Below are 25,986 nucleotides of genomic sequence, written 5' to 3'. Positions count from 1 at the left end.
TGTTCGTTTGCTTCGCTGATGTTTCCCCCAGCGTTACCACATATACAGATTTTTCTGTAATCATACAGATTTTTTCGAATTTTTCAAACCAAGAATCTGTAAATACAGATTACAGATAATTGGAAGTTTATACAGATTTTATACAGATTTTATACAGATTTTCAGAAAATTATTTTTTTTTAACGTTGTTTTGAATAAACTTTTAGAAAATGATCTAGCGTTCAAGCCATCTTCAATTGGCACAGCCACAAATTTAAAAATTCGGGATCGGGGCTTTAAAAATACAAAGTGTATAACGACAATCAAGGGTTTGAAAACAGATTGAACCCTATATTTGAGAATCATGACTAAGATCGGACATTACATTACTTGAATCGTAACTTTCAATGCTATGTTAAATATTATTGACTTACTTCAGCGGCTGTGGACACTTTTGTAGCAGTATTCTGTGAATATAAATATGTAAAGAAATTAGCTTATTACAGCGACTTTTGACATAATTTTCTAAACCCAACTGATTGGTTAACCTAGGAAGGACACATTTCGCAGTTATTCGTACAAAGCTAAACCAAATAGCAATTTTCGTGTAGCAAACTGATAGAATTAGCAATGATTTAACAGTCAGCAGTCTGCAAAAATCATAAATACAATCCAATTCAATACACTATGCGTTATACATACGTCATCGTATTGCAGCATTAGTATCCGGAAACGATATTTCAGATACAGATTTCAATACAGATTTTTGAGATTTGATACAGATAAAAAAGATTTTTTGCCTTTAAAATACAGATTAAAATGTGGCATCGCTGGTTTCCCCCCGATTGCTGTTTACTCCTGCCGAGTTTACCCGAAGCTTACTTCCTGGTGCTTTCCGAGTTGAACTTTAAATAGCATCATCAGGGTTGCCAACATATATTTTCAAAAATCAGGGAACTGGTGAAATAAAAATCAGGCAAAATCAGGCTACATAAGTAACGGAAATTCCTCTAAAAGTGATGACCTTTTTTTTTTTGGTCATCACTCTACATTTTTACTGTGTTGTGGGCCTACTTGGTTGCATAATTCTACTGAATCAAAGCCGAAAGATTCCTTTTCATTCCCTTTTTAAGATATGAATTAATGGGAATCTTTCGATTGGTTTCATTCAGCCACATTTTCGCTTTTTAACTTCAGCAATGGTACCTAATTTAGTTCCTTACTACCCAGTTTTCATCACATTCGCAAAAATCAGGCAAAATCAGACATTTTTTGAAAAATCAGGGAAATTCAATGGCTGTTCAGGTTGTCAGGCAGAGCCTCGAAAAATCAGGCAATCCCTGAAAAATCAGGCATATTGGCATCTCTGAGCATCATTGCAGATTGAGTTTAACGAAATAAAATCGTTCTGCAAAGAAGGGCAAAGTGCGAGTATGTAGACTCGCGATTTTAACATCTCTGGACCAGCTACCATTAAACTGGAGGTATTTCCTGTGTTGATCTCCATCGACTCGGTCTTTCCGACATTGACTTTGAGACCAGCTGCTATGGAGCTTTCGGTGAGGTCGTCGAGTTTACTCTGCATATCCGGTTGTGTTTGAGCGATCAAATCAGCATCTGCACCGCTAGTTCAAGTAGTCCCACATCACCCGGCTTTACTGGTTACATTAGATATCTCTAGATTGTGTACCCCCGTGATAAACTCACACCTTTCTACTTGGACTTCAAGAACGCCGAATTGGATACCATTTCTTGCGTACTGGCCACCATAGACTGGGAATCCGAGCTCAAACTAGCAAACCCTAAAGCTGCAATCGAAACTTTCTCGCTCATCCTCAACTACGTAATCGATCGTCATGTGCCGAAAGGCACTTCCAATGCTAATCCTCGGACTCCATGGGCTATAGCAGCTTTACGACAACTGAATCCGACAAAAAGGCGTGCCTTTCGAAATTACAATAAGCACAAATCTCCGCATACCAAGGAAGAATATCGCAAACTCAACTCCGCTATCGAAACCATCTTAGTCGGATTCAGCAAAACCTCAAGACTAGCCCAAAATCCTTCTGGAATCACGTCAATAATCAGCGGAATGAACATAGAACACCGTCCTGCATGTTCCTGGATGGCATGATGGCGAACTCTGACTCCGGAATCTGCGATCTCTTTGCCAATAAATTCTCGAGCATATTTGAATCAAATAATTTGATACATCTTTAATAACCGGCGATCAAGTGGATTGTTCTATCAAGAATGTTCCACCACTGGGCTTTGCTTTAAACGGTATTACAGTCGAGGATGAAAATCATCTCTAAAGCAGCCACTAAGCTCAAAAACTCCTTCTCTATGGGCCCGACGAATGTTAAGAACCATCTTTGGCGGCGTACAGGAGAACGGAGTGTGGAGGCGAAGGATGAACCACGAGCTCGCACGACTCTACGGCGAACCCAGTATCCAGAAGGTGGTGAAGGCTGGCCGGATACGCTGGGCGGGACATGTTGCGAGAATGCCGGACGACTGTCCTGCAAAACAGGTGTTCGCTACGAATCCGGTAGGAACAAGACGAGCGGGGGCGCAACGATCGAGGTGGTTAGACCAAGTGGAGCGTGATCTGGCGAACGTGGGGTGCCCGAGAAATTGGAGAACGGTTGCCATGGACCGAGTAAATTTTAGAAATTATGTTCGTCAAGTTATGTTGTGAGACGAAATACTATGTAAATAAAATAACTACCTTTAAACCGTAGTAAATGCGCAGTAATATAATTTTCCCGCAAACGACGCCCGTTCTCAGCCGTTTATTTCCTTGGAAACGATGCAATCTCTCGAGCTCAACACGTGGAAGATCTTGGTGTGATTCTTGACGTGCGACTGGATTTTAAGACTCACACGAACTATATCGTTGACAAGGCCTCCAGAAGCCTGGGGCTTCTTTTACGCGTGACGAAGGACTTAAAGGACATCTTCTGCCCGGAGAGTCTTTACTGTAGTCTGGTTCGATCGATCCTTGAATATGCTTCTGCGGTTTGATGCCCATATTATCAAAACGATTCTGATCGCATCAAAGCCATCCAACGACTTTTTTAAGATATGCCCTTCGACTCTTAAACTGGCAAGAACCTTTTCGACTTCCCAGCTACGAAAATCGCTGTCGCTTGATCGACATCGACACGCTGCAAGCCCGCAGGACTACCACTCTTGCGTCTTTCGTCGCTGATCTGCTTTCATCAAGAATCGACTCTCCCGCACTTTTGGAAGTTCTTCCATTGAGAAATCGGGATCTTCAGCTCTTCGTTCCTTTTACACTAAACAATTACGGGGCCAACTCTGCAATAATTGGCGTCATAAAGGGAGATACGGTCAAAATTTGGCCAAGGGAAAACGCGTGTAAATCGGTGAAATCGTTTATTTAAAAAATCAAATTGAATTTCTTTTTCAAGTTTAATTAGCATAAAATTCAGGAAAAATATTCAGTTAGGCTTCCGCTTTTCCAAATCCGAATTGCCGGGCCTTACGCTTAACCCCTGCCATCAGATTTTGTACAGCCAACTTGTCCACCTTCTTCGCCGCAAAAAGCCAGTTTGCCTTGAACTGCTGCTCGTCCTTAGCAGTTTTTTGGTCTTCTTTAGGTTTCGCTTGCCAATAGCCCAGTATTTCTCAATTGGGCGGAGCTCTGGCGTGTTGGGAGGGTATTTGTCCTTGGGAACCACCTGCACGTTGTAGGCGGCGTACCACTCCATGGCCTTTTTACCGTAATGGCAAGATGCCAAATCCGGCCAAAACAGTACGGAACAACCGTGTTTCTTCAGGAAAGGCTGCAGACATTTATTCAAACACTCTTTCACGCAAATTTCTTGGTTGTCAGTCCCGGAAGCTATGAAAATGCTGCTTAAGCTTTTCAAGCCACAGGTACCAGATATTTCTTCGCGAGCTTTGACAGTTTCATGTGCTTGAAAATATCTGCTTTCTTTCCCTTTCCTTTTGCCGTATAAAACTCCTGTCCCGGAAGCTGCTTGTAGTCGGCTTTGACGTAGGTTTAGTCGTCCATTACCACGCAGTAAAACTTCGTCAGCATCGTCGTGTACAGCCTCCGGGATCGCGCTTTGGCCGTCGTATTTTGTTTATCATCGCGATTTGGAGTCACTACCTTCTTGTAAGTCGATAGTCTGGCTCGTTTTTTGGCTCGATGCACGGTTGTAGACGATACACCCAGCTTATTTGCGGCATCTCGGGGAGAGAGGTTAGGATTTCGCTTGAAACTATCGGCAACTCTCTTTGTGGTCTCAGCGGCTTCCGGCTTTCGATTTCCCCCCGATCCAGACTTCCTGGCTGTCGACAAACGTTCCCCAAACACTTTAATTTCATTTGTAACGGTTGATTTGGCAACTTTTAGCGATTTGCCAGCTTTGCGTGCGAGTAGCTCGGATTTTCGCGATGCGCGAGCAAAATTTTGATACGCTGCTCTTCTTCCTTGGACGGCATTTTGACAACTGAAGAGTGAATTCCAAAATCAAAATAGGAGCAACATTCTACCAAACACACCTTCAAAATGAGGGGTGTTCAGGTTTTTTAAATGCAAAATTGAAAGAAATACGTCAAGTTGATATTGATCAAATTTTAACCGTATCACCCTTTAAAGACTTTCAACCGCTTCTCTGAGCAATTTGATTTTGACGTTTCGAAGGTTGTATTCCGAAGAAGAATTCTTAGTGTTCTAAGTTCAGTGTAGATTTGTATTTGTAGTTAGTCTCTCAATTTTTAAATATCATTTGGACCAATAAATGATCTGTTGATTTAATAATAATAAATAAATAAGCTCATAAATTACGAAAGAACTCGAATAACTCAGTACACTTAAATGATAGTGAGAAGGTGAAAAATAATGTAATGTTATTTTGAGCTGAAAATTACACCGCATTTCAAAATCACTCATGAGCTTTTCACAAAACATAAATTTGGTAATTTTTTGACTTCATAGTCCGAAGTTCTAATTTCTCCCTCTGCTTAGAGCCCAGATCCCTGCAACGATACAGGATTTGTCTATGTATCGTGTGACCAACATCTTTTAACGAAGTGTTGGTGAATCTCGTTTTTAAGCTTTTTTTTCCTCAGATTTAAGCTTTTTTGCCTTTAGAGCATAGGAGATGAAAGCTTAAATCTGAGGAAAAAAAAAGCTTAAATCTGTCAAAAAAGCTTAAATCTGAGAGATGTGCTCCACACGGTTTGAATAACATTGCCGGGGTCTGGATCCCGGCAACGTTACACGATTTGTCTATGTATCGTGTGACCAACATCTTTTGAATATGTGCTCGTGAATCTCGTTTTTAAGCTTTTTTTCCTCAGATTTAAGCTTTTTTTACCTTGAGAGCATAGGAGATGAAAGCTTAAATATGAGGAAAAAAGCTTAAATCTGTCAAAAAAAGCTTAAATCTGATAGATGTGCTCCACACGGTTTGTATAACGTTGAATCAAAGCAATCGAAAGATTCCTCCACGGTGGTACCGTGGTTGAATTAAAAGGAATCTTTCGATTGCTTTGATTCAGTTGAATCATTCAACCAAGTAGGCTCATACTACAACAGATTGTATAACGTTGCCGGGGCCTGGTTAGAGCCAGGCCAGAAGATGTATGAGTAAAAATATTTGGCTTAATTTGTACGTCAAGTAACCCAATGAAATTCGTTTACATTTAATACTAAAGAAAATTTGTTGTGCCAATCTCAGTACGGAAATTTGGCCCACCAGTTTAGAATCTTGGCCACCCATGATCTACGACTTATTCATCCCCTAAATGATACAATCTTTGAAGTTCAAGTTACACTTAGTTAGATGGAATCATCTTTGTACTGCAATTAAAAAAATCCCGCTTCAGTTCTCATTTTAAAATGTTGAAATAGATTGAAAGCCATACCTACAAAATAAAACAACATTTCAATAACTTTTACAAATTTCATTTGTTTTAGAAAGTGTAGCAAAGCTTATCTAGCCAGCACGTCTTGAATAAATATTAGATTTTGAATTAATTTGGTTACCATTTCAATTGATGAAACCAGTAACCAGTTAGCCATTTATCTTTTGAGTCTGTGAATGGGAAAACGGAGCAATCTACCGTTTTGCTCAGTGAAGCACAAAAACATAAAATTGACCGTTTTTCTAGGTGAAAAGAATTTTCATAGGTGAATTAAAAAAAGAGGAAAATTTACCTCGAAAAAGGGATGAAAAAAAAATCATTTGAATTGAGGGGGCGTCCATTAATTACGTCCTTATAAGATAATTTGTTTTAATTTTGCAATTTCTGGCCAAACAGGATGATACCAAACGTTCAGAATAAGTTGTCGTTGTTGTCCTGCTACTTTCACTTTGTTTCAAAATAACAGAAGGGTTGTTCGGTTTGTCGATTTCACTTTATTTCTTTACATTTAATATTGTCCCTACATATTGGATACCTACATTTTTTTTCAATTTGATGAAATTTTGCCACGCAATAATCGCAACTAAAAATTTTACAACTTGTAGCATAGTTCACTTCAATCGGCAACACGTGATTGAACTTTAAGACAACTATGCAAGATTTAGTGTGCGATAGACATTTTGCTATAAAAAATTGCACTGGTACAAAGCTGGACGATTCATTCAATGTTAACTCGAATGTCATTATTATCGACGCTGCTTTCATTCGAATACAGCTCCCACTCTGTATGCAGCTGAGTAAGTCTCTGGAAGGCGCGTTGCGATATGTTTAACGAAGGCATCACCTGCTGCAGTCCGGGTTCTTTCAGAAAACTCAAACCGCAAATACCAAAATACGTGTGAAATGGATCGGTGTGCGAGCCAGGCCACTTGGAAAACCCACCAACGGTTTTATCCTGCGTAGATAGGACATACTCCCGATTGTCCTTAAAGCTGGTAAGTTCAAAAGCATCGAGAATTTTTAACGTAGCACCAATCCAAAAGGAGTAGCAGGTGTCCACCGGCTTATTCGGTCTGCCCTGGAAACCATCTTGCTGTCGAAATACCAGCCATCGAACGATGCTAGCCTTCACTTCCGGCTCTAGCACGCCCATTTGTCCGCTCAAATGCAAAGCTGCGATAGCACAAAACGTGGTTCCACCATGAGATTCCATTTCGTAGTGCTGGGAAATTCCATAATCGTATCGCTGAAATGTGTTGTTGTCGAATGAGAATTTTTAAATCAGAATAGAACATTTTTGAAAGTATACTCACAATACTCTTCATAATGTACTCGGCCATCTTCTTCTTATTGACTTTGCCCCAGTCGTTGAGCATTGCACAAATGGCTGCAGCGCAGTACACAAACCGCATATCGTGTTCGCTGCCCTCAATGGTTGCACTGAAGCTTCCGTCCTCCCGCTGCACCGCTGCTACACCATCAATAATAGCACGCCGATCAAGCCGGGATAGATCGTCACCGAGCGCTACCAATACGGCAATTCCGGTGTAGGTGATGGCGAGATGACCCCACCGGTAGGCATCGAGTCCACAGCAGTCCGGAGCGTTTTCTATGTTGAGAGTACTGGAGCCCTAGAATAAAGCGAAATGATTGCATTTACCTGATTTCTTTACACAAGGATACTTTATTTTTTTAATTTTGTTAAAAGTACCTTGTGTAAATTTGAGGGGAGCTTATTACACTTTCTTCTACAAAATAATAGTTTCCAGAAATCATATCACAAACTCAACGGTGGATTTGTTGAGAGCGGTCTCCGTTTCTTGCAATCGAAATTAGTTTTAATATTCATTATTCAATATGGTATACCAGCAGATTTTTGTAATTCACCAGTTTGCTCGAGAATGATAGAAACTGGATTTTAAGAAATAGTTGATAAATTTAAATTCCGACTGAATGCGGTATTCAAATCTTAATAGAAATTAAGGAAAAGATCATTAAACCTAGAAAATTGAAGTAGCTAAACTTTTACCGTAGATCCTATTGTATTAGTCCTCAAAATCAACCTTCAAAATAATACAAGAGACAGTTTAAGAATTTTCAATTTTCTACAAAAATAGTCAAAAATAAATAAAAGGTTTTATTTTTTCAATAAATTCAAATTTGTTGCCAAAAAAATTTGCAAATTATATCAGTATACCCGAAATGACAAAACAACAATATCAATTATCCCAGAAACTTTGTTTTGTAAACATAACTTACAACGTGGAATAACATCTCTTCCGAAAACCCTGAAATTTATTATTAATCCTAAAACAACTCCGAACCATCGCCCCTTGCCCTCATTGACCCACGCTGATAGTAGTACTTACCTGAATTCCTCCGCAAGGCCTGTTGCCCGGTTTCGGGACCACCTGCAACTTGTAGATCCAGTTGATGATGTCCGTTTTGAAAGAGTCTGACAAGAGATGCAGGGCATCCAACACATCCAGGCCACTTACCGCGAAGAAGGCTATCGTGACCCTAGAATAATGAACGGAAAAATCAACCCTAAGAAAGATATTTCACAGCTTTAATGCTAGCGCAGCAACTACCTGGTGGAATCGTGCGAGGCCAATCGAGGCGGCAGGATATTGAGAAACCGGACAAAGTATTTGGCATGTTTCAGAAAGAGAATCTCTTCCGCTTCGGTCGCTGAAGATGTGGTCCGATCGCTGTCCATCATGACACTCGCTAGCGCCCCCAGGATTGTCAACAGTCGGATGTTGACGCTGTACGCCAACCTGCACTGGGTAATAATGCTCTAGCTAGCTGATAAGAAGCTCGCCCGGTTCAGCTTTAACTGTTGATAAAAGTGTTTGTAGATAGTCGAACGTTTAAGGAAAAAATGAACCGTACCTGAGCTGTTAAGATGTAAAATTTTGTGATGATCAGCTTACCAGACAACGATAATGCGGAGATAAGAATGCAGCAATCGGAACTTGATAGTTATTACAAGTGCGGGAAAACAGAACGTGAGGATAAGGAAGTTAAGATAAATGCGTCGATTTAGACATTCACGTCCTGAAAACAATATTAAATGCAAAAAACAACTGTTAAATGGTGTTGAATCACTGATAATTTTATCTCCGTCAGCAAAATTGAACTCTCCGTTTTTGAAGTAATTTTTTTTGTTTACGTTTGACCCTTTTGCACGTTAAGCTTTCAGTAACAGATATTTTTAAAATACAAACCAAAATAAACACGAAAGTATTCAATATTCGCATGTGTTATTTTCGCTCATTCTGTATTGTTTTCATTCAGACAAATTTTGAAATTCGGTCAAGATGAGAAATAAAATTCACAGCAGTTTAAAAAAGATGATTTGTGCTACAATTAAAATTGTATTCCAGTTTCAATCACTGTTTGTGAAAAAGCGTGATTATTGTATGTTATTTTGCCAAAACAACAACAACATAACGTGACATGGGGTTGACTACCTTTGAAAACTGTTTTATATTTATTTCCTCCGATATTTAAACTCCGCGGAGATTTCATTTCAAATAGTTAAAAAAAAATTACTCAACTTCGTTTTAGATGCTATACAATTATCAAATTCTAGCCGGCCTAATGCAGACTTCCTTGTAACATCTGTATAGCATCTGGCATCCCGGTTGCTCGGGGTCAAATTTTGTGTTTAATATTGATGCAATTTCTGTTGCTGCGATTTAAGCGTACAGCCGAAGTTTCATAACATCGTTGTTTGGATTTTAAACTTAAAATTTCCTTGGACATGCTTGTTTAAAACATATTTAAAACAATTTCAACCTTAAAAACGACTCAACATGAGAATTACTGAGGTACTACAGAAAATCGGAGATGCTTCGAAGAAGTTTTCCAACCTTCCCGATTCGTACATTAAACGCAGCATGGAACAGGTAAGGGCAAAGATATTCTATTGTCAATCAGTAAATTAATTCTTAAAATTTTTCGAAAGGTTTATTGGAAAACTCCTCGTGGTAAACCGCAATATTTGCCCCGAACGGTAGAACGAAAGAAGTTCCGGTTTACCACAAACCGACCATGGACCGGTCAGTTCCGGCAGCAAAACATGGCAGGCACGATGCGTAAAAAAGTGTTCGTTGAGCCGGTTGCTAATTGGACCTACTTCAAGGGTGACCGGGTGGAAGTGCTCGTTGGAAAGGACAAAGGAAAACAAGGCATAGTAAATCAAGTATTTCAGGAGCGCAACTGGGTCATTGTAGGAGGACTAAACTGTCATTTGCGTAAAGTGGCGGACGAGAAGGAGTATCCCGGTATATTCATAAAATCGGAAGCACCACTGTTGGTGACGGATCAAATCCGGCTTGTGGATCCGTCCGATCTGCAAGGAACGGCGATTGAGTGGCGCTATACCGAGGAAGGCGAGAAGGTGCGCGTTTCTGTGCGCACTGGACGAATCATTCCGATTCCGAAGGCTAATGAGGAAACGCATGACTACAAATCCAAGAGCGTGTACGTCGAGCGGCCCAAGGACACCACGGGGGATGTGGTCAAAGAAATCACCTTCAAGCCGGCACTTCAAACCTTCGAAATGGATATTATGGAAGAGATGGGCATCGAAGAGGAAAGGGTACCGAAGAAAACGTACTGGTATTGAGGCTTTCGGTCGTTAAAATTAAAAGGTAGTTTATGGACAGATTATTTAACTTTTGGGTTATGATTTTAAGAAAGAAAGCATTTTGATAGCTGATTTTTAAAATGAGCATTCGTAGAAATATTCGTTTTAAATTTCTAACATACCTACTTAAATTGATTTCTATCCTATTGTCAGGCGTACTCAAAAGAACATACTATTAACTGAATCAAAGCAATCGAAAGATCCCTTTTAATTCAACCACGGTAAATGAAAAGTTCATATTCCGTTATTTCGATAGCAACTTACTACCTTCTTCATCAATCGAAAACGCTCACTGAAGAAGGGGTAGTAAGTTGCTATCGAAATACCGGAATATGAACTTTTCATATACCGTGGTTGAATTAAAAGGGATCTTTCGATTGCTTTGATTCAGCTGAATCATTCAACCAAGTAGGCTCATAACACAAAGTTATACATTTTTTCTCACTCGTAGGAGCATTATTTAAGTTTGATATTTGTTCTTATTAGATGCAAGTAGCAAAACTGTAAAACTCACCTTAAAGCTGGAATGTACACCAAAAAGTTGTAATTTTTGACCACTTGGAGTAGGTACAAATGTGGAAAATGTTCCGAAAGCATTCGATTTACGGCACAATTTGTACTGTATAAATTGTACCATACTTTAACTTTTATTCAGTAGAACGTGAATAAGCAAGAACTGGATAAAGATGGCGAAATCTATAGATTTGGTATGATTCAAACAATTCGGACAGTGATTCTTTGGCTCAGACTCTATAAGGCCGGAACAAATCTCAAGATTTTCTTTTGTCAGCCCTCTCCCTTACGATTTTTCCGAAATTTAAGAAGGGGGAAATAAATTAAGTGCGATTTATTAAAAAAAAAAAAAAGATTTCGAAAAAATTTACAGTTAATAGTGCAAAGGTACTGTAGAAAATGGGAATTTTATCACCTTTAGTATAAATCATTCATATTTCTCAATTTAAATAATTTGATTTTTCGATTTTGTGTGAGGTAGATTGTATGCAAGTTTGATACATACAAGCTTTTTTCCAATTTCTTCCTATTTATTGAAAATTTTACAAAGGAAGGATTTCAAATTTGTTCCGGCCTAAATGAGGATTGCAATTTACATCCGTTTGTTGTGGCTTGGTTTTGATGGTTCACAAATTTATTTCTCCAGAACACAATAAAATATGAAAAATATATAAAGATTGAATTATAATTAAAAATAGTCAATGATCGTTAACTTACGTTCATCTCCTTTTTTCAATATAGATAGCCAATTTTTTTCTGAACATGGATGGTTGAAAAACCTTTTTAACCCTCCAAAGCTGTTCGGGTCAATATGACCCGAAGCTCACATTTCAAACCTCTTTATAATCATTCCAATATACTGAAGAACTGAGAATTTTGACATACCAAGTATGTTCTATGAAAATAATGACCAAATTAACGACAAAAAATTATAATTTGAGTTTTGAAAATCAGTTCATTGGTAAATGAAATACAGCTAAGCAAAGCCAAAACTGGATGTCCTTTTTTTGAAGTAAGATTTTTTTCTTCCGGAAGATCTGAGATAGCGGTCAAAACTTTCATTGGACTCCAGCATATCTATACATTGTTGGATAGATGGATTCTTGACAATTTCAAACATCAACGGAACACTTAGATACTAAGAAGCTGTCAGAAGTTATGAGAATTTTAAAAACAAAATTAATTTTTCGAACTTTTTACTTTCTGAACCAGTTTCTGATAAACTGATTCTACTTATCGACTTTATTTTGAAATTTTGAGTAATAAGAATAAATTACCTACACAATGAATATAATATCATCAAAATTGGTTAAAATTTACAATCAGGAGAACGAAATCAAACTACAATTCAAATTTCCCCGAAACGGATATTTTGCGAACGGCTTTGGAAGGTTAAGCGAGTAGAAAACTTCTAGTCCATTGGACTCCCGCTTATCCGGATTTGACTGTATAAGCAATCGCCTCAATAAAGAATATTAGTAGGTATGTCATCAAAAAAAAAACAAATTATATTTTTCGAAAAAAAATTGAAAAAATTCATTTACTGAAAACGATACATTTATCTTCTTTGTATTTCACTGTTTATCATATTGTTTAAGTTATCGGTTCCATTAGAAATGCATTCAATATGATATTCGATATCGATGGCATTCGCTGCTAGCTAGTTTTAAAAATACATTGCTTGGTTTCGATTGGGGTACTCATACCTACATACATACATTTCAAATGTGGGTCGGTGTATGTGAGTGTCTATTTGTGGTTTACTGTTTCGAGGATGCATTCTAAATTGGCTGAATGTTCGTTCCCTAAGGCACCTAACTTTTGTATCTTCTGTTGTTTCAAGCAATCGATATGCAGAATTTTTTTGCTATTTTAATATTAGTAATCTAGACTCGAGATTCTGTTTCTGAATAGCTACGATTTGCACTTCTTCCTAGCTAACCTGGATTTAAAAAATAAGGACAAAACAAAATTCTACGTTATTCTTAAAATAGTACACGAAAATATGACCAGATGATTTGGACGGCCTGGAGATTTCTCTATGCTGCTGTTACAGACTTTAAAAATAAACTACATCTATTATCTTGTTGAGAGAGTTACGGCGAAAAAACGAATAAAATTCGTACTATAATTATGTCTAACCGAAAAAAGACTCGATAAAAATATAAAACAATAACTCGTACACTTCATGTTATGAAGCTTTTGGTTCATACATTCGATAGTCGGGCAGTTCGAACAAACCAGAGTGTTACAGATTTCTGTTCACCTCCTAAACAACAACTGGATGGAAATCGAAACTTTGTGTTCAATTCGGTATAGTACAAATGTTGCATTATTACAATTGTCTCAAATCAAACCGTGCATGCAGTGAAAGGTTCGTAGAAAGTCCACATGCATGAGTTTTTCTTTTTTTTGCTTGCTTTTCCGTTAGAGGCTCGGGATTATTTACACGATACTTGCGCACTTCAACGGCGCTTCTGCAGCAAAACGCATCTCCGAGTACATCGTTTTAATCGTTCCAGAAGATCCAACTGTTAGGATTGACTATCCGATAGTGGCGAGCGATGATAAAACTACTGGCCAGCAGAAGCAGCAACACCGGCACAGGATTTCTGATGGCCCCGTTGTAGATGGAACAGTACGGACACTGGGAACTGCCGCACACCTCGCAGATGTTCAACAGATATGTTTGCAGTGAATCGAAGATGGTTTCGTTGAAACGTTCTAAAATGGAAATGGAGTTGAAAAATCAAACTGTATAGCTTATTTTTTTCTGCTGCAACAAAGTTTGATAATCACCTGGTGCATAGTAATCGTACACTCGAATCGGAAGGTAGCGGGACATATTTGCTACAGGCATCCACCTCTCCAAGGTAAAGTTTACGCAAACAGGATCGTTGTCCAGCTGGAAAGAGTAAAAGTTGGGAGAGATTTTAAAGTTTAAAAAAAGTTACAATTTGCTACACTCTACTAAACATTGTTTGTAGGCATACTCACATAGTCAAAGTAGAATAGTACTTTCCGCTCCTGGAAACGTGCTCGCTGCAGATTGCGCACCCGTTTGCTCAGGATGTACGAATCTAGTCGCTGCTGTTGGATGATGTATCCCGTTGGCACCGCGACGTCTAGTACAGCCATTCCAGATCGAATTGATTCTTCGGTATTAGTCCAGCTGACAGTAGAAACGAGCTCAGTTTAGGGTATTTTTCAATGAAGACAAATCTCATAATGGGCTTACCGTTGACAGACAACATAGCTAATGTGCGACTGATTCCTACCGTGAAAGATTGTCCTAGTCGTCAGATCGAATGCTCGCACCGGAGGCTCTGTTTGGAATTTCTGTGCGTCAACCGAGTACTCCACGTGCATCTGAAGTATAGCATAGCCAACACCCTTTGCCTGCACTTTTACGGTACCCCAGGCGTTTGGAATCTAATAAAATAAGAAATAAAACAGATTAATATTAACTATTGGCACAAAAAAAGGCTTATCAATGTCTTACCTCGATACCCTGGATGGCGGCCAGATTGTTCTGCCCAATGTGTAAAATTTTCGATGCCCCCGGCAACGATGTGGCCTCCACCGTGAGAGTCAACGAAGTAACGTCCGCTACTCGATTTCGGGTGCTGTACTCGGTCAGTGCTTTCATTGCTATACCGGTGTCCTGACTGGAAGCCCAACCACCGTCGGTTAAACGCTGCGAGTTCAACCACCGTACTATTGGTTCCACAGTGATCGTCTCCTGCCGGGAAACGTACGTCAACAGGGCATAGGCAGTGGTTTCGATGTTCATGGCATCATATTTGTACGGCAGTCGCGGCAATGTGAAGTACTTTTGATTTTCCAACTTGGTGGGCGGCATGGGCACATCATCGTTGCCCCAGTACGCAAGGTCCCCTATGAAACCGTAACAAATCAATGATATAAAATCTTTTTTTATGAGTTAACAATAAGATAAACTTACCTATCGATCTCATTCGACTAGCTAGAATTTTGAAGGCGTGTTCCGCTTGGGGGGCTTTAGCCTTGGCCAAGGCGTAGCTTACAATCGAAATTTCATAAGCCGATCCAAACTGCTTTATCAATCCGATATTTCGTTCAATGAAACGGAGAGCCTTTTGCTCGGCGAGAGCCACACTTGATCCCAATCTCTGAAAAAGTTTCAAATAAAATAAAACTATTTTCAAGTCAGTTTAAAAAATCCAACTTACCCCCGATACATCCTTCACCGACGACAGCGTAATAAGTACATGTGCCGTTAGCGTTATATTTTTGGAGCGTACGATTTCGTTCCTAACATCCGGCGAAGAGTGGTTGACTTTTCGATCAGGCATCCAGGTAACTTCCCAGAACGATCCGTCCTCCTTTTGATGTTGCAATATGTAGTGAATGTTTTTCTGGATCACTATCGGATCGATGTAGATAAAGTTTTCGTACTCGTAGAACGATGCCTCCGAGAAAATGCGAGCACAGTATGCGGTCAACCAAACGGATGAATCCGACTGGTTCCAGTCAGCACGGAATAGCGAAAACGATCCATCCTCGTTGAGGTAGCTTAGCTGTTTTTGGTATCCAATGTTCATAAAGTGGAAAGCATTTTTCTCCGTCTTTTTGTTCCTTTGTTTGATAGCTCTCATGTACTGGATGGTATAAAAATTAGCTGCGAAACTGAACATGTTCTGTTCTGCCGAATCCATCGGAAGTGACAGAAGCGAGGTCGTATTGACAGGCATCGTTGGGAAGATAGCACCCACAACATCTCCTACGACCGATATGTGAGCCTTGTTGGATCCGAATACGTAGTAACGATCGATTTCATAGGGAATGATCGGAGTTTCCGTTACATTTACGTGCATATATTGGAAGAAGTAAGCACGGTTACTCAAATCTAACAACATCGATTGATGTCGATGCTGCGTTAGACCATCTGGTTCAACCTTCAGTTTTCGGCTGATCTGATATGCTCCCAAGAGCGTTGATGCATGGATTGTTACTTCGATCTCACCCAATCGCGTTGGCACAATTGGTAGATATACGTTTGAAGAATCTTGAGCATTCAGGTAGATATAGAATTGATGCTCTCCGAAAGAGGTTCGTGGATTGTACGAACGAACGATGCCGTCCTCTTCAACGTGAACGAATTGGTAATCCGGAGAACTGTGCAAAACTACAGTGACCTCGATGTCCACAATTTGATAATTGAACACCGCTACACGTATTCCCACCTGTTCGCCTTGCCGACACACGGTTGGCATTTCCAGATTAATGAAAAACGGCTGTACTCCTACGTATTCCAATGGTTTCTTTATCATTCCGAAACCTAGCGATGAACTCACGCCGAATGCCGATATGATCCAAAGAGCAGGAATCTGCGGTACCTCTAAATTGAAAATGTATCTTCCGTGTGGTCCAATATTGATATCTCTCCACAGCCAAACGTTCTGGTAATGCCTCAAAATCCTATTAAACCGATATTTTCGGAAATCCTGAAGGGCAGTTGCGTTCCTATTCTCACAACCGGCCTCGTCGGTTCCATCCTCGCAGTCAAAGTACCCATCGCACCGCTTATCACTTCTATAACATCGGCCACTCAGACACTCACTGTAGTTCAACGCCGGATCACAAGACATCGGACGTCTAGGAATTACTCCGTCCGTGAATATAACTAGCCCGGCATATTCGAACGTTCTATTTGCATCTACTCCAAACGAAGAACTGGGATAATATACCAACTCATCCGGATCACCTTCGTGAGAAATCCACCTCTGTTTGAACGTACCATTCGTTTGTTCATCGAAATAAGACATTTTGTTGATCACATTAGCATAAGTCAACTCATTGCCAGCTTGCATAGTATAAAATGCATTATCAATGCCGGATAAACCGACATAGGATCCAGCTTCACCGTAAATGGCCACTTCGACCTTTTCGCCAGTTCTAGCCTTGCGATTGTTGATGAACACCGTGAAGTTGTTCCTTGAAATGCCATTCACCGGGAATGTCAAACTATCGGCAATCACCTTCCCGTAACGGCCAATGTGCCACACGACCACCGTTGCAACCGGGGCCATTTCGGCGCTAAGAGTAATGGACAACGTTCGCACTCCACCGGACATTATCTCGTTACCCGTCACAAGCACAATGCCCTTGGACATCACGATATAGTGGAAGTCCTTGATGTAGAAATTACTCTGCACATGGAATATTATGTACTCTCCGACCTTGGCATCCTTGGTACTGGTCGTGACTTTGATGTTGTGATTGTTCGGCGAAAAGTGAGACAATAACAGTAGTTCGGTAGTCGCACGCTCGTTAGACGGATCGATATAACTGGCTGATAGGCGCATCGACTGAATCTCATTCAAGAAATCGTTCGTTTGTTTGGTATTCTCAAGATTAAGATCGTTTCGGAGATCGATTTTTAGCTCCCAAACACCGACCTGCTCAGACATTGTGAGCAGCTTTGATTCAAAGGTATTTCTGCCACCTCCACTTCGACTATCGATTGTTCCCGATACTTCCATTCGGCCCGGATATAGCGGATCAATAGGCAGAGGCGAGCCATCGTGATATTCGGCGATCAAATACACCGTGAATGGCATTGACGGTTTGAATACTTGTGGTGATCCACCCATAAAACCAATCCTTATGGAGGAATTGTAGATCCTAGTCATGGCATAACCCTCGATGACTTCGTCATAAAATCGTTCTCCAACACGTGCAGTAATCAGAACTTCCATTCCCGACGCTAGATTCGTTGGAAATATCTGGGCCAGCTCGGACATTGGAAATCTGAACCGATAAGTTCCGTTGAAGTATCGCAGATAGGGAAGAGTGTCTCGATAGGTGTTGGTCCACGAATCCCATTGAGCATCACTTTCTATCGGTTTCTTAACCCAGAAGGGCCATTCTTCATCAAAGTTGAAATGCCTTTCGTAAATGTAGGTGTCCTGGTAGTTGGACTGGAAACGCTGATCGTACATTTGTGGATCTGGGTTCAGCTGGCTAGTGAATGTGTTCTGTTGATTGTATAGATCGGGATCAGTGTTCAACAGATAGTATGGTACATTGGGGTCCAGCTCACGCCTATTTCCGGTGTTCCATACACGATTCATATGGTTGATAGCTCGCGGGTTCATCCATCCTGTTGGCCGTATCGTGGCTTTCAATGTTAGGTTACCTTTTACCGGAGTTCCGTTTGTAAAGTTGGCCATTATCCTTCCGTAAATGTATGGATCGGTTTGGAAAAAGAAAGCAGGCATGGTTACGTTGACCTCAAATCTCGTTTGATAGTATTCTTCAACGTTAAATTTGCCTTCTTCTTCTTGACCTTGAGCAATAACGCGAATTTTCCACTCTCCAAAGATCGGTTGGTCCGATAACTTGTACTCTAAGCTCACTGATCCCAGATTGGATTGCCGCGACAACCATCTCCGCATAATGTGACCCTCAGGATCTACCATGTATACATCCACTGCACTATCGTAACCTTTCAGTTCCGTAGTAATTGGAATTGCTCTGAATCGAACCATTTCACCCTGCATGTAAACAGGTTTATCCGTTTGCACAAATATGGTCATCGATCGCTGCGAGAAAGTAAGCTTGGTTTCATTGACAAACACATACCCGCCAAAGGTGTTCTCGTACGATCCCTCGACTCTTAGCTTGTAATCCCCCACAACGCTAGTCGGTGGAACTCTCATCAGCAAAGTTTCCGGAATTCCCACACGAACCGATTTCATTTCATTGCTCATCTCAACGCCATCACGGGAAATACTAGCCCGGACAGACATTGGATGCTGCGCCTCCAATAAATTCACCGATACTTTGTAGATCTGGCCTGGGCGCACCATTCTGGATGCTACGACAAAATATGAGATTTCCTTCACCAGTGCATTGTTGTTGAACAGATCCAAGAACGAATTTCGGTTGCTGAACGAAGGATTAATACCGGGCCGAGTTCTCGGAGTCGTCGAGAATCTGTTGAAGGAGAAATCCCTCGGAGTAGAAGACTGAAACAGTACGTTCCTATCGCGGTCCCGATTCTGATCACGATTGTTTGGATCGTATCTGTTGTCGATGCTATTCGAGTCGAAGTTGTCCCTGTTGGGGAAGTTAGGATTCCTAGTAGTCGAGAACCCGTACTGCTGCTGCTGCTGTTGCTGTTGCTGTTGGGATGGAATGTTGTTGGATGCTGGACTAAACCGTTGCCGATTGAAGGGGTCTAGCTGATTGTAACGCGGTACATCGTTGGGATTGTTTTGCTGAGCCCAAACCGAGAGTATCGGGATCGAGCAAAGCGTTAGCAGAGCACCCGCCACCGACAGCAACGCCGGGTTCCATTGGCGGGTGGTCATGATGCGAGGCCACCGACGCCTATCGTTCCGGAAGTTCTGTGAAGGAGAGCAGAAAAAACAAAAGTTAGTTTTACTTGGAATAAATTTAAAAAAAAAATCGTATTGTGTAGTAGACCTCAGGATCATAAGTTAAGAATTCCAAGTTATTGCACGATTTCAGAAAATTATTCATATTTTTTTAGTCAATCGTATCGCAAACTTTCGAAATCAAAACATTTTCCCACTTTGAACTTGGTAGTTCTGAACTTTGTATGAACTTGAAAAGTTCAAAACAGGCAGGTTTGGAACGATTTATGTATCTTTGTCACATTAAAAGTGCTTTTAAATGAACCATTATTTAACTTTCAAGTTCCATACGGCGCCTAATTGGAACTTCTATGCACCTAGTGTGATAGAAATGCAGTCTTTTTAAATTCTAGTCCGATAATCGATTCTGGCAATCTAGCAAATTATTCAACGCGCATATCGTAAAACAAAGGCAGAAGAAATAATTTGGAACACTTTTAAGTGGCAGATTAGTTTTTATGGAAATCTTATAAATCTAAATGGGAAGGACATTACAAAGGATTGGTCACATGTGGCGATTCTAGCACAGCAAATCCATTACTATAATGCTGATATGATGAAGATTGATCAACATACACAGCATTATCCTGAAGAGATAGAACTGGAAACGGATACTTCTCCCAGAGGCGATAGATTTCTTCTGATTAGTTTGTTTCCCCATAGGCCATAAACACTTCCCAACTGTTTCGTTTCTCAATCGGGAGGCACAATCCGGCACTCGTTACGACATCGTGTCGTCCTTTCGTTGTCGTCATCCCCGAGAGGAGGAGTGCTGATAATTACATAAGGGGAGTGAAAGCGCAAAGTGATAGCCATTCATAAATTTTTCAGCATTTGCTCTATCCCAGCATTGGGAGTGTTGTATGGTAAAACTTTTAACGAATGGTTTCAACACCATATCGAGATATTGGCATAGGCTCACGCTCAACGAAAGGTCCAATATTGGAAGTGACCCTTCCTTCAGTGTAAAATTTACGCTTCAAGCATCAGCTAGGGACGAGGGCAAAACAACCAGATGGTGGTGCTACCGAATGTAATAATGATGGCCTTCTTAAGCACTCTCATCGTAAAAGGGCATATAGGAGGAACTGTGTCAAGCATGATTTCCCACCAAGATTGTTTGGGTAACATTTTGCATCAACGAATCCGACGGAATCCGACCACATGTTTTGCCACGGAACGCTCGAGGGCATATTTTCCCCTGTTTTCCGGCACCCCACAAAATCCTTGACGCTTGTCTAGTCGTCGCAGTTCCTCCAGTGTGGGAGATAATCTAATTTTTCAACATTTCGGTCGGAAACGAAGATTGAATGAAGCAAGAAGTAATTTAAAAAAAACGCTAGAAGGGCGAGAAAAGGCGGAAGTTCTGCAGCCGCAAGGAAGATTTTTTGGAGAGTGTTTTTCCCGGAATATTTAATTATCAGCAAAATCAAAGCTTAAATTCGTTAAATGTGAACATAGCTCATCGAAAGCAAGTTGTAACTAAATATAATTCCTGAAGGATCTGTCATTGCATACCTGAAAGAGAAGCTTCAACGCCTGTTCAAATACGCGTCAATCCGGCCATAAATATGGTCGCCTGGTTCCACAAATCAGGCAGAAGGTCATGTGTGGAACGAAGAAAAATCCTGTTTTGTTTAATCACTCGAGCTACACCTAACAAACTGGCAGAAAATTCTCGAATGAAACAGAGAAATCGAATATTTATTTCGGTTACATTCCCGGATTTCTTTTAAAGACAATACACTGTAAATTTTGGCCTCGATTTTCAGAAAAACAAAATTGCTGGAAATGTCCAGCAATCCAAATTTTTGCTGGAAACCAGCAAACATTCTCCGTTTTGCTGATTTTTCCAGCACTTTATGTTTGCTGATCGTTTCCAGCGAATTTTATTGCTGGAAAACCAGCGGGACAAAAACCAAAATTTGCTGTGTACACAGTAAATTTTTGCCTCGATTTCCAGCCAAAATAATAGCTGGAAACGTTCAGCAATCGAAAATTTTGCTGGAAACCAGCAATCGGTTTTCTAATTGCTGGATTTTTCAGCTGGCGATTATGTTCTTGTCATTTTTTTTTTTTCAAATTGCTGGCCAGTAATGGGGCTCAACGGCAAGCGCCTGCAAATATCGACCGCTTGAAGTGAGTTTGAAGTTCCCTCTCAGTGGGGAGAGGGAATCTGTTAAAAGTGAGAAACTTTCTCCGTTTTATTTTGATTTTGGTTTTCCGTTTTGATTTTACATATAGTAGCCATCGGAAAACTGCACGTTCAAAAGTTTTCTGTAGAATCAAAATTGATTTATCTAACTGCGGATCTGAGATGCCAAACGGTATTACAGACAATCAGCACACATGTTATTTAAAAAATTTCCTTGATATTGTAAAGTTTTTTTGAGAATCAATTACAAATGTAAAATCTACAGTCGACAAAGAAAAAGTTTCAGCTTTCTAAGTAAAAGAAACGCTATTAATTCAATGTTTTCGGGATGAATAAGCCAGTGATGCTTAAAATCCCTTGAAAAAAAAAAAAAGAAAAAAAAACTAATTCAATGTTGCTACAGTTTCACATACTTATTTGATAACACTCTTTTGGAGGTGAAGCGGGTACACGCCCAAGCAACCAAAAGTCGCATTTTTACTTAAAGATGGAACTCCGAAGTTCACATTTGGCTGAAACAATATTTTACGGGAGCTTCAGGTGACTCTTGTCGCGTAAAAGTAACTCAGGAACTTCCATCACCTTTTGAAAGGTTAAACTATCGATAACGGAACTTCTAAGCGCTTTTAATGGAACTTCTTTCAAGAAGGTCCATAACGTTCGCGTAACATTCTAAAACGCACCATTAAGATACTTGAAGGTGTTTTAAAGAACCTGTGTGGGAATTCTAAGCGACATGTCAAAAATGTCTGTCAATTTCTTGTCATGGTATTTGTTTTGTTTGTATCTGTACTGATATTTACAAATGGAATTCGATTCAAGATTTTTTCGAATTTTTCTTATAAATGTTAAGATATTCGAAAAAATTTTTGATGATGCGAATTTTTGTTACTATTCGTATTGTGTACTGAAAGTCCTTTAAACGAAATAAGGTACAATCTATTGACCAACCTATTCAATCATCTCAAATGACATTAAGTTTAAATACATTAGTATTACAGTGGCAATGAACTATATTGCTGGATTGGTCGAGAGGCTGGTGAGTTTCATTGCAACCTAGAGAGCAGCGGTTCAATTCTCTAGACGTAATCAAAACAATATAATTAAAACCAATGAGATAGACCATGATAGACCGGCAACCTAGCAATCTGACATCTGAATGACATCTGATTGAATCTGTCAATCGGTTTTTTTTCGGCGCGTAGAAATTCCTTGACATTCCCTTAGAAGCTGAATAGCGTTCTCTACAGCCACCTAAACGAACTTGAAAGTAGCTTTAAGAACTTAAATTTTGGGCTGATAAGCATTCTCTTCAGACACAAACGAGAGCTGATTAAGCTTCCATGGAACCTTTTTAAGGGAATTCTGATTGCTTGAGCGCTTTAATTGAACCTTCTCGTTGAGCGTAGTTAAAGGTTGATACAGTCAAAATTTGGTCAATATCAACTTGACGAATTTCTTTCAATTTTGCATTCAAAAAACCTGAACACCCCTCATTTTAAAGGTGTGTGTGTGTGTGTGTGTGTGTGTGTGTGTGTGTGTGTGTGTGTGTGTGTGTGTGTGTGTGTGTGTGTGCGTGCGTGTGTGTGTGTGTGTGTGCGTGTGTGTGTGTGTGTGTGTGTGTGTGTGTGTGTGTGTGTGTGTGTGTGTGTGTGTGTGTGTGTGTGTGTGTGTGTGTGTGTGTGTGTGTGTGTGTGTGTGTGTGTGTGTGTGTGTGTGTGTGTGTGTGTGTGTGTGTGTTTGTGTTTGTGTTTGTGTGGGTGTAGAATGTTGCTCCTATTTTGACTTTGGCATTCACTCTTCAGTTGTCAAAAATGCCGTCCAGGGATGAAGAGCAGCGTATCAAAATTTTACTCGCGCATCGCGAAATCCTGGATCGGGGGGAAATCGAAAACCGGAAGCCGCTGAGACTTCAAAGAGAGTTGCCGGTAGTTTCAAGCGAAACCCTAACCTCTCTCTCCGAGATGCCGCAAATAAGCTAGGTGTATCGTCTACAACCGTGCATCGATCCAAAACACGAGCCGGACTATCGACTTACATGAAGAGAGTGACTCCAAATCGCGATGATAAGCAAAATACGACGACCAAAGCGCGATCCCGCAGGCTGTACACGACGATGCTGACGAAGTTCGACTGCGTGGTAATGGACGACGAAACCTACGTCAAAGCCGGCTACAAGCAGCTTCCGGAACAGGAGTTTTATACGGCAAAAGGGGAAAGATAGCAGATATTTTCAAGCACATGAAACTGTCAAAGTTCGCGAAGAAATATCTGGTTTGGCAAGCCATCTGTACCTGTGGCTTGAAAAGCAGCATTTTCATAGCTTCCGGGGCTGTCAACCAAGAAATTTACGTGAAAGAGTGTTTGAATAAACGTCTGCTGCCTTTCTTGAAGAACCACGGTTGTTCCGTACTGTTTTGGCCGGATTTGGCATCTTGCCATTACGGTAAAAAGGCCATGGAATGGTACGCCGCCAACAACGTGCAGGTGGTTCCCAAGGACAAGAACCCTCCCAGCACGCCAGAGCTCCGCCCAATTGAGAAATACTGGGCTATTGTCAAGCGGAACCTAAAGAAGACAAAAAAAAACTGCTAAGGACGAGCATCAGTTCAAGGCAAACTGGCTTTCTGCGGCGAAGAAGGTGGACAGGGTGGCTGTACAAAATCTGATGGCAGGGGTTAAGCGTAAGGCCCGGCAATTCGAATTTGGAAAAGCAGAAGCCTAACTGAATATTTTTCCTGAATTTTATACTAATTAAACTTGAAAAAGAAATTTAATTTGATTTTTTGAATAAACGATTTCACCGATTTACACGCGTTTTCCCTTGACTAAATTTTTATCGTATCACCCTTGACCTCTCCGACACCTAACCAATAGGCTAAATCGTCAGATGTAAACTAATCAAGCAGTGGCTCTATAATTCAGTTAACTTCATCGAGTGGAATTCGCTGCTAGGCTTTCGGCAGAAAATGCTCATCGTGCCCCGACCAATGGCGCTCTGTACGCCCCGAGTCAACAAGTTAAAGAAAAAACGCTTTTTAAAATGGATTTAGAGTGAATAAACAAAAATTTAATTATGGTTAAAATTAAGGAACAATGTGTACATCATGTTGCATTGCGTACATTATAGATCACAATTATTTAACGATCATAAGATCTTATTTTCCCACCCCGAATGGTATCTCCGCTTCCTTTTGCTGCAGGAAAGATCGTAGCTGAGTACGTGAGACCTTTTAAGTCCCACCACACGTATGAGTCCAGATTAGGGTTATACCGCCCTAAGATCGCGTTGCTTTTGAATTGAAGTGTAATACGAGGCCCAAGACCTTTCATTAGCTTGTCAAATTTGGTTGACTATCTCGCTCTCTCCGTTCATCATCTTTCCTGATCCTTATCAGATCGCGCATGATTTGCGAGATTTCGTCGACTATAGCACGCCATGACTGTTCGTCGCGACACATTTCACTCACTATGTTTTCAGCGTTCAAATTTTAAAGGTTGTTGACGCCTTGAATTGAACCTGGGGCAGACAAAGATAGCATGTTCTGCCGATTCCTCCGTCTCTACGCATTCCGGGCAATAAGGCGAGCTGATAAGCTTAAACCGATGAAGATATTGCTTAAAGCACCCATGACCCGAAAGGAACTGCGTCAGGTAGAAGTTGACCTCTCCATACTTCCGATTTACCCAGTCTGAAAGTCTCGGGATTAGCCTATGCGTCCATCTTGCGTTGTTCGATGCGTCCCATTGCTCCTGCCACTTGAGCATTGACGCTGCTCGTTGAATTTTACGCACTCCTCCAACAGCTCTTGCTTTGTAACATTCCATATCCTCCGCCAGAGTTATGTCGATGGGAATCATGCCCGCGATGACAAAAGCTGCATCTGCTGATGGTCACGCGCAGGAAACTCGCATGGCTATCAACCGATGTGTGCTCCGTAATTTGGATCTGTTGCGCTCTACCTCCATCGCGGAGCTCCAGGCCGCTCCTCCGTATCGTAGTTTCGACAGTGCTACGCTCGCAAGGAGACGTCTCTTGCTACTCATTGGACCATGGCAGTTCGGCATAATCCAGGCCAATGAATCTATGACTTTCGATGCACTTTCACAACAGTATTTGACATGCGCACCAAAACTTAAGCGATGGTCGACCATTACTCCAAGGTATTTCAGCTGCTGTTTCGAAGATGTCGTGTGCCCTCCAACAGTAATCTCCATGTGCGGCACAACTCTTTTATTGGTCACGAGCAGAACTTCAGTTTTATGGTGAGCTATTTGAAGCTTAACTCCTACCATCCAGATGCCAACCCTTTCTACGGACACCGTTGCAAGGTCTTCTACCTCCTCGATTG

At 40.7% G+C, this 25,986-nt stretch overlaps 3 protein-coding genes across 5 annotated transcripts in view; 1 reads left to right on the top strand and 2 right to left on the bottom strand.

Annotated features, from left to right (window-relative positions):
• Nucleotides 1-6,369: 6,369 nt before the first annotated feature.
• Nucleotides 6,370-9,056, bottom strand: LOC129740944 (geranylgeranyl transferase type-1 subunit beta-like). Of its 2 annotated transcripts, none has more exons than XM_055732603.1 (5): nucleotides 8,782-9,056; nucleotides 8,478-8,725; nucleotides 8,256-8,406; nucleotides 7,200-7,517; nucleotides 6,370-7,132 (listed from the first exon to the last, which is right to left on the bottom strand). In XM_055732603.1, the coding sequence occupies exons 2-5, from the start codon at nucleotides 8,606-8,608 to the stop codon at nucleotides 6,605-6,607; spliced, it is 1,128 nt and encodes a 375-aa protein (XP_055588578.1). In that variant the 5' UTR covers nucleotides 8,609-8,725; nucleotides 8,782-9,056; the 3' UTR covers nucleotides 6,370-6,604. The 2 variants fall into 2 exon arrangements, with proteins under 2 accessions (XP_055588578.1, XP_055588579.1); XM_055732604.1 differs by having other exon boundaries at nucleotides 8,823-9,056.
• A 517-nt stretch (nucleotides 9,057-9,573) lies between these two features.
• On the top strand, nucleotides 9,574-10,566 carry LOC129740947 (probable 39S ribosomal protein L24, mitochondrial). Its single transcript, XM_055732606.1, has 2 exons — nucleotides 9,574-9,800; nucleotides 9,860-10,566. The coding sequence occupies exons 1-2, from the start codon at nucleotides 9,708-9,710 to the stop codon at nucleotides 10,520-10,522; spliced, it is 756 nt and encodes a 251-aa protein (XP_055588581.1). The 5' UTR covers nucleotides 9,574-9,707; the 3' UTR covers nucleotides 10,523-10,566.
• Nucleotides 10,567-12,593: 2,027 nt separating this feature from the next.
• The window catches only part of LOC129740936 (CD109 antigen-like), a 185,622-nt gene continuing 172,229 nt past the window's right edge, over nucleotides 12,594-25,986 (bottom strand). For both annotated transcript variants that reach the window (XM_055732589.1, XM_055732588.1), the window contains exons 2-8: nucleotides 15,268-19,449; nucleotides 15,021-15,207; nucleotides 14,559-14,953; nucleotides 14,295-14,488; nucleotides 14,054-14,228; nucleotides 13,856-13,961; nucleotides 12,594-13,780 (exon numbers count right to left, since the gene is read on the bottom strand). In XM_055732589.1, the coding sequence (XP_055588564.1) occupies nucleotides 13,566-13,780; nucleotides 13,856-13,961; nucleotides 14,054-14,228; nucleotides 14,295-14,488; nucleotides 14,559-14,953; nucleotides 15,021-15,207; nucleotides 15,268-19,413 (5,418 nt within the window). In that variant the 5' untranslated portion in view covers nucleotides 19,414-19,449 and the 3' untranslated portion in view covers nucleotides 12,594-13,565. The remainder of the gene's footprint in view (nucleotides 13,781-13,855; nucleotides 13,962-14,053; nucleotides 14,229-14,294; nucleotides 14,489-14,558; nucleotides 14,954-15,020; nucleotides 15,208-15,267; nucleotides 19,450-25,986) is intronic.

This window comes from Uranotaenia lowii, chromosome 2, assembly GCF_029784155.1.
Source record: "Uranotaenia lowii strain MFRU-FL chromosome 2, ASM2978415v1, whole genome shotgun sequence".
NCBI lineage: Eukaryota > Metazoa > Arthropoda > Insecta > Diptera > Culicidae > Uranotaenia > Uranotaenia lowii.
Note: the sequence above shows the minus strand (reverse complement) of the source record. Positions and strands in the feature narration are given on the sequence as shown.